Here is a 16,809-nt window from a genome sequence, read left to right on the forward strand (position 1 = left end):
GTTGTGGGCGCCTGTAGTCCCAGCTACTCGGGAGGCTGAGGCAGGAGAATGGCGTGAACCCGGGAGGCGGAGCTTGCAGTGAGCTGAGATCCGGCCACCGCACTCCAGCCTGGGCGACAGAGCGAGACTCCGTCTCAAAAAAAAAAGAAAAAAAAAAAAAAGAAACTTCAGGCTGGGAGCAGTGGCTCATGCCTGTAATCCCACACTTTGGGAGGCCAAGGTGGGAGGATCACTCGAGCTCAGGAGTTCAAGATCAGTATGGGCAACATACCAAGACCTTTTCTCTACTAAAAAATAAAAATAAAAATAAATTAGCTGGGTATGATGGCACAACGCCTAAGGTCCCAGCTACTCTGCAAGCTGAGGTTGGGAGGATTGCTTGAGCCTAGGATTGCTTGAGCCTAGGATTGCTTGAGTCATAGCTGCAGTGAGCTATGACCATGCCACTGCACTCCAGCCTGGGCAACAGAGTGAGACTCTGTCTTTAAAAAAAAGGAAAAGAAACTTCAAGCCGGGGATGGTGGCTCACACCTGTAATCCCAACACTTTGGGAGGCAAAGATGGGAGGATTACTTGAAGCTAGGAGTGCAAGGCTAGCCTGGGCAACACAGCAAGATCCTGTCTCTCCAAAAAAAAAAAAAAAGAAACTTCAAACATTACAAAGGTACACTGAAAGTAAAGAAAAGAAAAGGAAAAATACAAACATTAATCAACAGAAAGCAGGAGTAACTATATTAATATCAGAAAAATTAACTTCAGAGCAAAAAAAAAAATTAACAGAGAAGTACATCATATAATGACAAAAGGGTCACTCTACCAAGAAGATATATTAACAGTCCTGAATATGTAGGCATCAAATAACAGAGCTTTAGAATACAATAAGCAAAAACAGAATTGAAAAAATACATATACCAATCCACAATCACAGTTTGATATTTCAACAAATTCTCTCTCAATAATTAAAAACTACTAGACAGAAAATCACCAAGGATAGAGAAGAACTTAACAAACACTTCAATGGGTATAAAGGCAGCTTAGCAACTTATACTTCATACACGGCATTTGGTCTTGTTTTAATGATCTGTTAATATAATAAATAACTACTTTCCATTGTTGCTTTGTTTGTTTGTTTGTTCTTACTGTTGTTTTCTTTTAATAACAGAATTGGTACATATTAACTGGGGGAAAAATACTGATATTTATAAAATAAAACTAAAATGTCCCTGTCAACCTCAACCTACCAGCATTCACCTGAAATAACCACTCCCCAGAATCTGTATTCTTTAAAATATTTTCTATGTATAAATATATATGCATACATGGTTTTAATTTTGTTTTTTAAATTGAATCACATTTGGCATACTGTCTGCAACTTGCTTTTTTTCAGCACAATGACATATACTAACATCCTTCCTGGTTGGTGATATATAGATCATGCAAAGTACTAATAAAAATGTTCTCAGAAGCTGGGCATGGTGGCTCACTTCTGTAATCCCAACACTTCGAGAGCTGAGGCAGGAAAATCGCTTGAGGCCAAGAGTTAGAGATCAGTCTGAACAATATAGCAAGACTCCATTTCCACAATTTAAAAAAAAATGTTCAGGAGCTAAATGATAAGAACTTATGAACACAGAGAAGGAAATAACAGATACAGGGTTCTATCTGAGTGGGGAGGATGGGGGGAAGAAAAGGAGCAGAAAAGATAGCTATTGGGTACTGGGCTTAATACCTGGGTGATAAAATAATATACACAACAAACCCCCATGACACGTGTTTACCTAGTAACAAGCCTTCACATGTACACCCAAACCTAAAATAAAAGTTAAAAAAAAAATTAAAGACAACTGGCCAGGCACGGTGTCTCACACCTGTAATCCCAGCACTTTGGGAGGCTGAGGCAGATGGATCACGAGGTTAGGAGATCCAGACCATCTTGGCTAACACAGTGAAACCCCATCTCTACTAAAAATACAAAAAAAATTGGCCGAGAGTGGTGGAGGGCACCTGTAATCCCAGCTACTCAGGAGGCGGAGGCAGGAGAATGGCATGAACCCAGGAGGCAGAGCTTGCCGTGAGCCGAGATCGCGCCACTGCACTCCAGCCCAGGGGACAGAGCAAGACTCTGTCTCAAAAAAAAAAAAAAAAATCAGAGAAAATAAAAAAAAAAAAAAAAGTTGGCCAGGCACAGGGGCTCATGCCTGTAATCCTAGCACTCTGGGAGGCCAAGGTGGGCAGATCACCTGAGGTCAGGAGTATGAGACCAGCCTGGCCAACATCATGAAACTTCATCTCTACTACAAAATACAAAAAATTAGCTGGGTGTGGTGGCATAAGCCTGTAGTCCCAGCTATTCAGGAGGCTAAGACAGGAGAATTGCTTGAACCTAGGAGGCAGAGGCTGCAGTGAGCCACCAAGGTCATGCCACTGCATTCTAGCCTCGGCGACAGAGTGAGACTCCATCTCAAAGGAAAAAAAAAACAAAGTTGATTTTAAAAAAATGTTCTCGGCCGGGTGCGGTGGCTCATGCCTGTAATCCCAGCACTTTGGAGGCCGAGGCAGGTGGATCACCTGAGGTCAGGAGTTTGAGACCAGGCTGGCCAACATGGTGAAACCCCGTCTCTACTAAAAATGCAAAAAATTAGCTGGGCATGGTGGCAGGCAACTGCAATCACAGCTACTCAGGAGGCTGAGACAGAAGAATCACTTCAACCTGGGAGGTGGAGGTTGCAGTGAGCCGAGGTCACATGCCATTGCACTCCAGCCTGCGCAACAAGAGTGAAACTCCATCTCAAAAATATATACATATATATTCTCAGAAAACAGCATGTCCTTTAATAATATAAGTTTCTTGTAGTTACAAAAGCCTATTATACTCAGCACCTAGAAATATAATGACCATCAGATTAATGTTAAATAACAGAAGAATGAATAAAACTCTCCTAGAGCAAGAAGACAGCAAAACAGAGTTGAAAGTACTTTGTAAATCATAAAGGGAGTAAAAACATAAGTATTATTACAATTATATTTTCTTTTTTTTTTTTTCGAGACAGAGTCTCGCTCCGTCGCCCAGGCTGGAGTGCAGTTGCGCGATCTCGGCTCACTGCAAGCTCCGCCCCCCCGGGTTCACGCCATTCACCTGCCTCAGCCTCCCGTGAAGCTGGGACTACAGGCGCCCACCACTACGCCCGGCTAATTATTTTTTGTATTTTTAGTAGAGACGGGGTTTCACCATGTTAGCCAGGATGGTCTCGATCTCCTGACCTCGTGATCTCCCTGTCTCGGCCTCCCAAAGTGCTGGGATTACAGGCATGAGCCACCACGCCTGGCCTTTTTTTTGTTTTTGAAAGTAAACACTAAAAGCTAGCTGGTATCATTAGATAAATAAAAATATTGGTATTCTATCATCATGTGCAAAAAAATGAGGGGGTTATGTTAACACAAGTATTTGTTTCTAAGAGTGAAATACTCACAGCTGTTTCTCCTTTTGGGAGATTTGTTTCTGCAGACTGTCAGATTTACTGAGACATTCTTGTAGATATTTCTCATCCTCATCTTCAGCTTCCATCTGCGCCTTCTCTGCTTGCTGCAATCTGGTGTAATTCAAATCAACTTTGGGTAAAACTGAGGCTAGAACTAGGGTGTAAAAGGGTGAAGAAGACAAATAAAAGAAAAATGGGGAAATAGAAACATTTCTAAATGAAAACAAAGTTTGGGGAAAAACTCACAAACTCAAACGTGAAAGAGTCACACAATGTCTAGAAGTTGTTCTGTGATTTTTTTGTCAATATAACATGTAGTATGCCCAGAATACTATCTTCAAATTTGTTTTATTTCTTGTTCGTAATTAACAGTGCAAAGCAATACAGCCTTTACCACTTATGCAGAGCATAATGAATCAAATTTCAAAGCATAATAGGTATGTTACTACCTTTTTTCAAAACCATGAAAAGTAAAGGATTTATGCCTACACTAGGTGAAGAAGCCACACTGTTATATGTTAAGCTAGGATGTGTATGCCAGGAATCAAGTGTGCTACAAGGCCAAGAGCAAAGACCTGCAATTACTCCAAATGAGAGCCAACTCCTTCTTACAGCATCTTTATGCATTTACTAAATTATGCCGAAGCTCTATGCATGTGTGTGCGTGCACGTGTGCATACATGTTTAAGATTCAAAAAGAATTTGGTGCCAGTTGGCATCATTCACTAGAGATCATTTTTGTTCCTCACCATTTAATATTAAAAATTAGCTAAAATATTTTCATCTTTCCTGTTTTTATTTGTAAGTCGTTGCATTTTCCTGTGCTTAGCTCCACTCCCTGCCTTCTTTGGCCGTCTAGGATTTCTTACATTTAACTTCAATATTTTTATAAGAAAATATTTACCAAGATTCAAAGGATATTAACTCCTTGCAGGAAATCACAAGAGAAATTTCGGTTCAACTAACTAAAAAAACTCTTCCTCTTCCTTTCTTCCTTAAAACCATACCAATGGAGCAACCCTCACATATTTCAGGGGTATAAATGCTGCTTCCAAGGAAAGGAGAGCTATCATTCAAGTTATATCCAAATCTAAGATTAAATTAAAATATTCAGGTGCTGGGGATGGACCCAAGCTTTTCTCTAAGGTTACAAAAAGGAAAATAAAAGAGTGAGGTAGGCCTTGAAGTTGTGCTATCACAGAAGAGGGCAAGGGAGAACTGGAAAACTGAGAAGCTGAAGCACAGGATGTTGGCCAGTCTGGGTTATAAGTTATTTTGAAGCATATGTAAAAATCAGTAAGGGAACCGTTGGGCAAAGAGTGGGCCAATGAGAAAAAAATATCTGTGCCAACGCAGTATAAAACCAAAGGTTAAGTTATTTTTAAACAATCTTTATATTTTTCATCAAAAAGTAGCTAAAAAGATAAAACTGCATTTGAAAATCCTGACCTCCAAAGGGTCAATACTCAAATCACCCTTTGTGCACAAGGTTTGAGGAATGTATGTCTAGAAATCCAAGTGCACCCACTCTGCTTAATGGCAGTGTATTACCATAGCAGCTGACCAAGAAATGTGCAGGGTTCCTAACACCCTTTTAGAATATTTAGTAGCATAGACTCCTTTCTATTTAATGTATTATAAAATTGTTGATTCTCTTTTCATTTAGTCTGTTTAAATACAAGTGGTCTTCAGAAAGATATATCTTTGACCAGCTTGTACTGGTCCTGCGTGTCACTGCTGGCACATTTCACCAATGACATTGCAATTGTCCTAGTTTGAGTTAACAAATCGTTATCACTTCATAATGGAATGGAAAGAAATCAAAGACAGAAAAAGGTAATAAAGATGTCCAAAATGTAAAAATGGGGATAAAGAAAACAAAAAAGAAAAAAGAAGAAAGAGGATGTCAATAAAAGAATATTCATGTCAATAAAGCATTAATAGTTATGTTTTTCATAAATAGATTCAAAGAAAGCAATGATAAAAGACATATGTTGACACCAACATGACAGGGCAATGGAAATACATTACATTTTCCAACAATAAAAGTGAAAAATGCCAATATAAAACAATTCAATTTAAACAAAATTATATCTTCGGTTGGGTTGAGGGTCCTAGCTCAAAGAAACAAAACTAAACCACCAATTCGGAATGCTTGATTTCATATAAACAGATGGCGAATGGCAAAGAATACGATAATTAACATGCATGGAAATCAATTAGGGATAATCTCACTCTGTTTGTTCATTTTTATTTTTTTTGACGTTTTTATTTGTGTATTTGTTTTATGTAATTGAATAACATGAAACTACTGATATTAGGCCTCTAAGAAAAATCTACAATATGACAACTTCAAATGATTCAGCATAATATAAAGCAACTTGATTCCATGCAACAACCAAAACAAAAACACAAAATCCTGCTGGGCTTAAACAAAAAAAGGGGCCTAATCTATATCTTCCTAACGGTTTTTGTGGCAGGTGTCGGAACTGAATAAAGAAAAAGGGGAGAAGAAAAGAAAAAAAGAAACTAAGACTGGAAATGCCGTACCTTTGTTCCAGCTGCCTCATGGCTGCAGTAATTTTGTTGGTTTTTTCTTCTAGTCGGGCAATTATTTCATTTTTTTCTTTCAAGCCATCTTCAGAACCCTATTTATAAAAACAAAAGCTACAGTGCTTTTGATTTTTTTTTTCCTGTGTGTGTGGTTTTTTTTAATAGACAGGGTATCACTATGCTGCCCAGTTTGGGTTTGAACTCCTGGGCTCAAGCTATCCCACCTCTCAGCCTCCCAAGTAGAGTTCTCATCTTTTAACCTGAGTATTTATAAGTTTCTTACACCATTTTGCTATGGGACTGTTACTTTGAAATGAACAGAGTTACTTTATACATAAAATAATTGTGTATTAGTCATTTTTGTGTATTAGTGCTATTAGTCGTTTTTGTTTCTGTTTTTTTTTTTAAGATGGGGTCTTGCTATGTTCACCAGGCTGGTCTCAAACTCCTGGCCTCAAGCAATCCTCCCATCTTGGCCTCCCTAACTGCCAGGATTATAGCATGAGCCATGGCACCTGGCCTCTATTAGTCTTCATTTAAAATGTAATAGGCCAGGTGTGGTGGCTCACACCTGTAATCCCAGCTCTTTGGGAGGCCAAGGTGGGAGGATCTCTTGAGACCAGCCTGGGCAATATAGTGAGACCTCATCTCTACAGAAAATAAAAGAAAAAAAGAAAAAATTTAAAAAAGAAAGTATAATAAAGAAAAAAACTCCACCTTCAATATTTTTGGAAGATGACAGAATACATTCTTGTAAAATATGATATTTTTCAAATTAATTAAATAAAGGATTTTGGCAACAAGTCTACTTAATAGCAATATCATCTTAGAAAATTTACAATTATGGGCCAGGCATGGTGGCTCACGCCTGTAATCCCAGCACTTTGGGAGGCCGAGGTGGGCGGATCACCTGAGGTCAGGAGTTCGAGACCAGCCTGGCCAACACTGTGAAACCCCATTTCTACTAAAAACACAAAAATTAGCCGGGTGTATTGGTACATGCCTGTAGTCCCAGCTACTAGGGAGGCTGAGGCAGGAGAAACGCTTGAACCTGGGAGGCAGAGGTTGCAGTGCGCCAAGATCACACCACTGCACTCCAGCCTGGGCAACAGGGCAAGACTCTGTCTCAAAAAAAAAAAAAGAAAATTTACTATTATGATAGTGTAGCATTTCAACCAAAATTAAATATTTCTTAGGACTACACTGTAAAAGGAAGTTCACAAAAATGTTTTGTAGTTTAAATTGAGAGTTTTCCCAAAAGATTTAATCTTCATACTCTTAACCTTTCAACATTAAAAATTTAGACAGGGATAGACAGGGGATATTTTGTTTGTTGATACCTTTTTCATTACATTTAAGAGCTTTCATTTAGAAAAAAAAGACATTGGCCTTCATAACTAATACGGCACAGTTAAAATGGGCTCATCTCTTAAAAACCAAAACCTTTCTACAAATATTCACTTTCAATTTCCATAAAATGAAATTTAAGAACAATCCTTACCTGCAACTTTTGATACATCTCTATGTTAATTGCTTTAACTTCCTCTAGCTGTTGTCGAAGGCCTATCAGAGTATCTTGTTTCTCATGGATATCTTTCTCCAGCAACTTCATGGCAAGTTCAATCTCATGCTTCATACTAACTTGTACTGCTAGCTCATTCTCTACATCCTGCAATTTCAATATATCCTCAATTCACATGCTACTTCAGGATGTAAAAATTAGATATACTTTAATAAAGGTTGTCCATTCAACATACAGACTACACTTTTTAAGTCCACTAAAGGGAATCAACCAGGCCCTCTAACAACACAATAAACATTTTGAAATGCAGGGCCAGGTGCAGTGACTCATACCTGTTATCCCAGCACTTTGGGAGGCCAAGGTGGGTGGATCACTTGAGGTCAGGAGTTCGAGACCAGCCTGACCAACATGGTGAAACTCCGTCTCTACCAAAAAAATACAAAAACTTAGGCAGGTGTGGTGGCACACGCCTGTAGTCCCAGCTACCAGGGAGGCTGAGGTGAGAGAATCACTTGAACCCAGGAGGCAAAAGTTGCAGTGAGCCAAAATCACACCACTGCACTCCAACCTGGGCAACAGAGTAAGACCCTGTCTCAAAAAATAAGTAAATATTTTCAAATGCAGTTTTTGCTAAAATGAAAGCATTTTCTATATTCTGTTAATCATTACTCTTTTACTGGTACAAGAATTAATCATTTTTGTGCTTCATAAATTGAATATTAATTTTCCTTAAACAAAAGGAAATGAAGTGGTCTATACAAGTAAAGGCCAAAGTAACTCAAAGCACAGTTTAATTTCCTTTTTTTTTTTTTTTTTGAGATGGAGTCTCGCTCTGTCGCCCAGGCTGGAGTGCAGTGGCGCATTCTTGGCTCACTGCAAGCTCCGTCTCCCAGGTTCACGCCATTCTCCGCCTCAGCCTCCTGAGTAGGTGGGACTACAAGGGCCTGCCACTACGACTGGCTAATTTTTTTTTTATATATATATTTTTAGTAGACACACAGTTTCACCATGTTAGCCAGGATGGTCTTGATCTCCTGACTTGTGATCCACCAGTCTCGGCCTCCCAAAGTGCTGGGATTACAGGTGTGAGCCAACACACCTGGGCAACTAGTTTAATTTCTTAAGAATTTTTTATCAGAAGAATTAAAAAGTTTCTTATGATTTATCTTAAGAAATTTATTGGCCTGCCAAGGTGGCTTATGCCAGTAATCCCAGCACTTTGGGAGCCCGAGGCGGGCAGATCACGAGGTCAAGAGATCGAGACCATTTGGGCTAACATGGTGAAACCCCGTCTCTACTAAAAATACAAAAAATTAGCCAGGCGTGGTAGCAGGCACCTGTAGTCCCAGCTACTCGGGAGGCTGAGGCAGGAGAATGGCGTGAACCTGGGAGGCAGAGCAAGCAGTGAGCCGAGATCGCACTACTACACTCCAGCCTGGGCGACAGGGGGAGACTCCATCTCAAAAAAAAAAAAAAAAAAAAAAAAAGAAAGAAAAAGAAATTTATTAACATTAAAGACAAAGAGAAAAGATGATTAAAAAGATGGGCAATATTCTCTTGACCTGGGTGGTGGTTACACAGGTTATTTGCGTTATAATTCATTAAGCTGTATATTCATATTTTTCTGTTGGCATTATATTTCACAATTTCAAAGGTTAAAAAAAAGTTAATTTTAAATATGACTTTCCTAATATTTGAATATGTTGTTCTGTTTCATTTACTATAACGTTGGTCACAACCCATTCATTCACAATCATATTGTAACTTACAGTTTAAAAAACACTGATACAGGTCAGGCACAGTGGCTTATGCCTATAATATCAGCACTTTGGGAGGCCAAGGCAGGTGGATCACCTGAGGCCAGGAGTTCCAGCCCAGCCTGGCCAACATGGCAAAACCCCATCTCTATAAAAAATACAAAAATTAGCCAGGCATGGTGGCACATGCCTGTAGTCCCGCTACTTGGGAGGCTGAGGTACAAGAATTGCTTAAACCTGGGAGGCAGAGGCTGCAGTGAGCCAAGATCGCACCACTGCACTCCAGCCTGGGTGACAGAGCGAGACTCTGTCTCAAAACAATAATACACCGGGCGCAGTGGCTCATGCCTATAATCCCAACACTTTGGGAAGCCAAGGCAGGCAGATCACTCGAGGCCAGGAGTTCAAGACCAGCCTGGCCAACATGGTGAAATCCCGTCTCTACAAAAAATACAAAAATTAGCCAGGCATGGTGGCACATGCCTTGTAGTCCCAGTTACTTTAAAGGCTGAGGTACAAGAATCACTTATCCCGGGAGGCAGAGGCTGCAGTGAGCCAAGATCGCACCACTGCACTCCAGCCTGGGCGACAGAGTGAGACTCCGTCTCAAAACAACAACAAAACATTGATATAGTGGAAGCTTAGAAAATTTGAGAAGATTAAGGGGTGAACTTGCTATATACCACACCAAAAAGGATAAGGCTGAAAGAGATTTTAAATGGTGCTTGCTAGAGAGTAAATTACTCCCAGGATGATTTTGCTAATATAATTTTCAATATAACCTACTTGTCGTAACTGAGATTCATCTCGAAGCTGCCTTCTGGCTTCATTGTACATTTCATCTAGCCCCTGACGAGAATGCTTATATGTTTGAAGCTCAGTTTCCACATCTACTTTGGTAACCTAGGAAGAAAACAAAATTTTTCATTCTATAATCACTACTATTAATACAGCACAGAAATACCTACTTCATGCAAAAGTCCCTAAAAATAGTAATTTCTGACATGAGATTGTCTGCTTGAAAGCAGTCTATACTTACCTCTAGGTGCTGCTGTGTTTTCATTAAAATCAATTTATTTTCACTTCGTAATTGATGATTTTCTTCTTGGAGTTTAATGATGTTATTCTTTGCTATTGCTAACTAAAAATTATGAAACGGGCAAGAAAAAAGATTTTAAACACCCTTATACTTGCTTTCCAGGTTATGTGCATGGCCATAAACAACAGAAAATAAAATCTCACAAGTAGCAAAAGGTCTGTCACATTCAAAGAAACGTTCATAAGAAAAATATGCTCGTTATTATCCCAAGATACCAATTTTAAAAATTAAACTCTTATTTCCTTTTGAACTATTCCTATTTTCTTTTATAGTTGAAACACATTAGGCTAATTTGTTATGCTTATAATAAACATATTATGCTTACTGTATGATTTACAGTATGTCCAGAATACAAAGTTTCTGAGTAAACAAATAGAGAATTATGCATTAAATAACAAAGGCTTTAAAGACTTGTGTAAAGATAAAAACACATATAAGGAAAGGAGGTTGTGCTATCATTGAAAAATGTAATACAGACATTTGTGGTAACTGAGTAGGACACCCCATGAAATCTGGACATGTAACAGGAACTTAAGTGACTATGACAAACAAGAGACAATTCTCACCATGAGTTAAACATGCATGATTAAGTGGTTGGACTCTGAGGCCCAGAATGGAAAGAGAGATCCTATGAAAGCAAAGCAGAGACCATTCCCTAATGATGGTTTGCAATTAACACATTTCTGAACACTTTATCAGGGATCAACCTGAACTTCACAGTCCTACTAAAGTCAATAAGAGGCACAAACTAGTGAGCAGCTCTATAATGGTCCTGATCAGGAGCCCAACCATCAAAATAAAGATGCATTCTTAACTGCAGTCATGTAAGTTATCATGTGTTCCTCGGTTTGGAAAAATTGGGCCAATTTTAAAAGAAATGAGAATGTTAATTAACACGGAAAATAGGGTTCACAATACAAATAACAGAAGCCTAAATAATTCTGAAAATATGTTAAGTAATAATTCTTTGGTTTAATAGATTTAAAAAAAAAACAAACAACACACCTAGAAGCAACTCTACAAAAAAGAGAGCTGAGATAAATTTCTGGGTCTGCTTCAAATGCACTCTGGGATCGCCAGATAGCTACTTTCACAACATAAGAAACCAGAGCACGTGGGATGAGTTTTACACATGGGATGGTGGAAAAAAGGTCACCATGATCATGCAGTGATGCCTGTGAAGAAAAGTAATCTGACTAGTGGAACAGTGGAACAGAGGGACGGTATCGTTTTAATAAGAATTTCTTTTTTTTTAATGTGTATTATTATTTTTTTGTACTATACTTTAAGTTCTGGGATACATGCGCAGAACGTGCAGGTTTGTTACACAGGTATACATGTGCCATGGTGGTTTACTGCACTTAACAAGAATTTCTAACTACAGGTGATTACACTAGGTAAATATAGGTCATCCAGATTTTAAAATGAAAATCACAGCTTATCTACTGAAGAGTCTCTGAGGCTCATTTTTAGAAGTTGAGTATTTCAAATGTAGTATCTCACAGATTCTTATAACTGAGGATTTGCCTAAGAATATAGTTTCTCTAGAACGTATAATCATTAGTTACAACTGTATTACAAGTATCGCATCACAATGATGAGTGTATGTTCGTGTGTGCATATGTTTAATGCACTCATACTTAAAATGGAAAAGGATCACAAACACTAGTTCCATGAAATACATTTATCCATTAGACAATACCTCTTCAATCAGCTTAGTATTTGACTTTTCTAATGAATCAACTCTTGAATGGAGGCTGCTGACTGTGCTGCTGAAATTAAGAAAGAAAAAAACTCATTCAAAATCACACAAACTCAAAAAAGCACAAAAAAATATGTTATCCTAGACTTACTATGTTTACCGACAGGCACCAACTGCCTTGTCCACATTTCTGGGTGTGGAAAATTTCATTAACTTAGATAACTTGATTTAGCTACGAGGGCAACAAAGAGTGTAGCAAAATAATATTTCTATTAAAATTCCATTTGGTGCTACTGATTCTTTTTTTTTTTTTTTTTTTGAGACGGAGTTGCCCAGGCTGGAGTGCAGTGGCGCAATCTTGGTTCACTGCAACCTCCGCCTCCCGGGTTCAAACAATTCTTCTGCCTCAGCCTATGGGTTGACAGGCGTATGCCACCATGCCCGGCTAATTTTTGCATTTTTAGTAGAGACGGGGTTTCACCATGTTGGTCAGGCTGTTCTCGAACTCCTAACCTCGTGACCCACCCACCTCAGCCTCCCAAAGTGCTGGGATTACAGGCGTGAGCAACAGCACCCAGCCTACTCATTTTTTTACATCGTCTTCTTAGGGTCCTTCTTAAATTTAACTGAAAATATTTGGGAATAAAAATTTCACACAAAGATTACTAAGTATTGTTAAAATTATATTTAAAAGGATGAACTTTAAATGTCTACTTTATAATTATGTGGTTTGATGAAGCATATAAACAATGGTCTTTAATTCAAGCTCCATTTTGTTTCCCCTATCCATTTTCTTTTTTTTTTTTATTTTTTTATTTTTTATTATTATTATACTTTAAGTTCTAGGGTACATGTGCATAACGTGCAGGTTTGTTACATATGTATACTTGTGCCATGTTGCTGTGCTGCACCCATCAACTTGTCAGCACCCATCAACTCGTCATTTGCATCAGGTATAACTCCCAATGCAATCCCTCCCCCTTCCCCCCTCCCCTATCCATTTTCATGAGAACTTAGAGACGTCCAAAGTCGACCATGGTTTGAGAAATATGAAGACAAGATACCCAGCATCAGGTTCTTAGTAACAAGTATCTGGCAGCTAAACATGCTGTCTTTCAAAGGAAATAGTCGAAGGTCAGATTATGCCAGATGAACACACTTGTTTCTTGCATTTTTATTTAAATGAATCAAGACTGGACATTATTGTATATTTTATTAAGAATGTTGGCCAGGCGTGGTAGCTCACACCTGTAATCTCAGCACTTTGGGAGGCTGAGACAGGCGGATCGCCTGAAGTCGGGAGTTGGAGACCAGCCTGGCCAACATGGTGAAACTCCATCTCTACTAAAAATACAAAAATTAGCCAAGCGTGGTGGTGGGAGCCTGTAATCCCAGCTACTTGGGAGGCTGAGGCAGGATAATCACTTGAACCTGGGAGGCAGAGGTTGCAGTGAGCTGAGATCATGCCACTGTAATCCAGCCTGGACAACAAGGGCGAAACTCCATCTCAAAAAAACAAGAATGTTGTCCAAGGCCTGCTTGATACTACCATCTCAAAACCTTCTCTAATAAAATGTAACGTTCTATATATAGTATGTTTCAGCAAAATCAATAATAGATACAATAAATTTTATACCAGCCTCGGAAACAAGTATTGGTATTTTAATTTTACTAGTGAAACAAGAAAAATGTTTTTCCAATCATATTAAATCATTTTTAAGACATAATCATTCTTAGGTAGACAACTTGAGTTTTTCACAAATAGCACCAGGATGTCCTGATGGTACGACAGACAAACACAGGTCTAGGAGACGTAAGACTAAGGGCCCTGCTTTTCTACTTCCTAATTGTGTCACCTTGAAAGTTGTAAAACTGGCCAGGCACAGTGGCTCACACCCATAATCCCAGCACTTTGGGAGACCGAGGCAGGCAGATCACGAGGTCAGGAATTCAAAACTAGCCTGGCCAACATAATGAAACTCCCTCTCTACCAAAAATACAAAAATTTGCTGGGCGTGGTGGCACACGCCTGTAATCCCAGCTACTCGGGAGGCTGAGGCAGGAGAATCGCTTGAACCCAGGAGGCCGAGGTTGCAGTGAACTGAGATCGCACCACTGCACTCCAGCCTGGGTGACAGAGGAAGACTCCGTCTCAAAAAATAATAATAATAATAAAAGAAAGTTGCAAAACCTTCCTGAGCTTCAGTTTCTTTTCTACAAAATTGGACAATAATATTCACCCTGCCTTTATGTGAGGATGCAATAATCATCAATAAAAGCACTTTGAAAACAAACCCTCAATAGTAGTTTTGAGTGAGGAATAATAGGTGAATTCAGGCCAGGCATGGTGGCTCACATATGTAATCCCAGCACTTTGGGAGGCTGAGGCTGGTGGATCACGAGGTCAGGAGTTTGAGACCAGCCTGACCAACATGGTGAAACCCTGTTTCTACTAAAATTACAAAAATTAGCCCAGTGTGGTGGTGCATGTCTGTAATCCCAGCTACTTGGAAGGCTGAGGCAGGAGAATTGCTTGAACCTGGAAGGTGGAGGTTGCAATGAGCTGAGATCGCGCCATTGCATTTCAGCCTGGGCGACAAGACCAAGACTCTATTAAAAAGTGAATTCTACTTTTTTCTATATGTTTTCTATACTTTTGAAATAGTCCCATCCTGGCTAACCCAGTGAAACCCTGTCTCTACTAAAAAATACAAAAAACTAGCCGGGCGAGGCGGCGGGCGCCTGTAGTCCCAGCTACTCGGGAGGCTGAGGCAGGAGAATGGTGTGAACCCGGGAGGCGGAGCTTGCAGTGAGCTGAGATCCAGCCACTGCACTCCAGCCTGGGCGACAGAGCGAGACTCCGTCTCAAAAAAAAAAAAAGAAATAGTCTAAATGTACAATAACTACTCTTTATTAGAAAAACAATGAAAAGCCAGGAGCAGTGGCTAACATCTATAATACCAGCACTTTAGGAGACCAAGTGGGCAGATGGCCTAGCTCAGAAGTTTGAACCAGCCTGGGCAACATGTTGAAGCTCCAGCTCTATCAAAAATACAAAAAAATTAGCTGGGTGTCGTGGAGCGAGCCTGTGCTCCCAGCTACTTGGTAGGCTGAGGCAGGAGGATCGCTTGAGCTTGGAGGCAGAGGTTGCAGTGAGCCAAGATCAGGCCACTGCACTCCAGCCTGCGTTGACAGAGTGAGAACCCTGTCTCAAAAAAAAAAAAAAAAAAAAAAGAAAGAAAGAAAGAAAAAAAAGAAAAACCAAAAGCAATGAAACACTTTTATCTTTATTTATTTATTTATTTTGAAATAAATAAATAAATGATTTAATGATCAATATGATTTCTATTGTGCAGTGGCACAATCTCAGCTCAGTGTAGCCTCAACCTCCAAAGTTCAAGTGATCTTCCCATCTCAGCCTCCTGAGTAGCTGACACTACAGGCGCACAACACCATGACAAGCTAATTTTTTGTACTGTTTTGGGTGTATAGAGACAAGGTCTCACCATGTTGCCCAGGCTGGTCTCAGACTCCTGAGCTCAAGTGATCCTCCTATCTCAGCCTCCTAACATGCTGGATTACAGCATGGGCCACTGCTCCCGGTGCAATGAAACATTTATAAAACATAAGGTATACAAAAGTCAGACACCAGTATTGCTGTAACTGATTAACACACATGATTTAAACAACTGAGAATGAGAAAATTCTTTTGAACTGGACCAGCCGCGGTGGCTCACGCTGTAATCCCAGCACTTTGGGAGGCCAAGGCGGGTGGATCATGAGGTTAGGAGTTCAAGACCAGCCTGGCCAATATGGTGAAACCCCATCTCTACTAAACATACAAAAATTAGCTGGGCATGGTGGCGAGTACCTGTAATCCCACCTACTTGGGAGCCTGAGGCAGAAGAATCATGTGAAACTGGAAGGCGGAGGTTGCAGTGAGCCGAGATCACGCCACTGCACTCCAGCCTGGGTGAAAGAGTGAAACTCTGTCTCAAAAAAAAAAAAGAAAATTCTTTTGAACTGAGTGGAATAACCCCAAGATAAATTGTTGGCCAGGCATGGTGGCTCACACCTGTAATCCCAGAACTTTGGGAGGCCCAGGCGGGCGGATCGCTTAAGCCCAGTAAGGTGGAGGTTGCAGCGAGCTGAGACTGCACCACTGCACCCAAGCCAGGGACAACACAAAGAGATTTTGTCTCAAAAAAAAAAAGTTAAGTGAAAATAGTAAGGTATAGAGTAGTGTGAAAGTGTGCTACCTAATATGCAAGAAGAGGGAGGGGGAAGAGATATGAGAATATATATACATATTATTGCTATGAGCATAAAGTATCTCTGTATACACAAGAACTTAATATATTAATTGCTTGTGAAGAGGGAAACTAGATGGATGAAGATCAGGGAGAGGGAGACTTTTGTTTTATGTTCCTTTCGTGCCTTTTGAAATTTGAGCCATATAAATATATTAATATTACCTGTTACCAAAAAATGATTAGAAGTTTTAACATAATTAAGCAACTACAAGTTTGCATTTAGAAATACAATCTCAGAAACACAAATTACAAAATATACGTGTATTTCCTATGATTTCTATTAAAACTCCATTCAAAAAAGATCGATATGAAGTCTTTCCTATTTCTACAATTTTAGAAGAAAAGCAAGAGTCACAGCTTATTAGTTTCTTGTCCTAAAATGGG

The 16,809-nt window shown here is 39.6% G+C and overlaps 1 protein-coding gene across 9 annotated transcripts in view; it reads right to left on the bottom strand.

Annotated features, from left to right (window-relative positions):
- Positions 1–16,809, bottom strand: part of LOC105466120 (RUN and FYVE domain containing 2) — a 65,098-nt gene that overhangs the window by 33,488 nt on the left and 14,801 nt on the right. For 6 of the 9 annotated variants that reach the window (XM_011715077.3, XM_024788021.2, XM_011715075.3 and 3 more), the window contains exons 8-13: positions 12,113–12,182; positions 10,351–10,452; positions 10,098–10,214; positions 7,534–7,701; positions 6,030–6,127; positions 3,471–3,590 (exon numbers count right to left, since the gene is read on the bottom strand). In XM_011715077.3, coding sequence (XP_011713379.1) covers positions 3,471–3,590; positions 6,030–6,127; positions 7,534–7,701; positions 10,098–10,214; positions 10,351–10,452; positions 12,113–12,182 — 675 coding nt within the window. Of the gene's footprint in view, positions 1–3,470; positions 5,277–6,029; positions 6,128–7,533; positions 7,702–10,097; positions 10,215–10,350; positions 10,453–12,112; positions 12,183–16,809 lie in introns of those variants that run through there. The other 3 variants (XM_071069656.1, XM_071069659.1, XM_071069658.1) reach the window with 3 other exon arrangements.

The sequence above is a fragment of the Macaca nemestrina genome, chromosome 9, assembly GCF_043159975.1.
Source record: "Macaca nemestrina isolate mMacNem1 chromosome 9, mMacNem.hap1, whole genome shotgun sequence".
Lineage (NCBI taxonomy): Eukaryota > Metazoa > Chordata > Mammalia > Primates > Cercopithecidae > Macaca > Macaca nemestrina.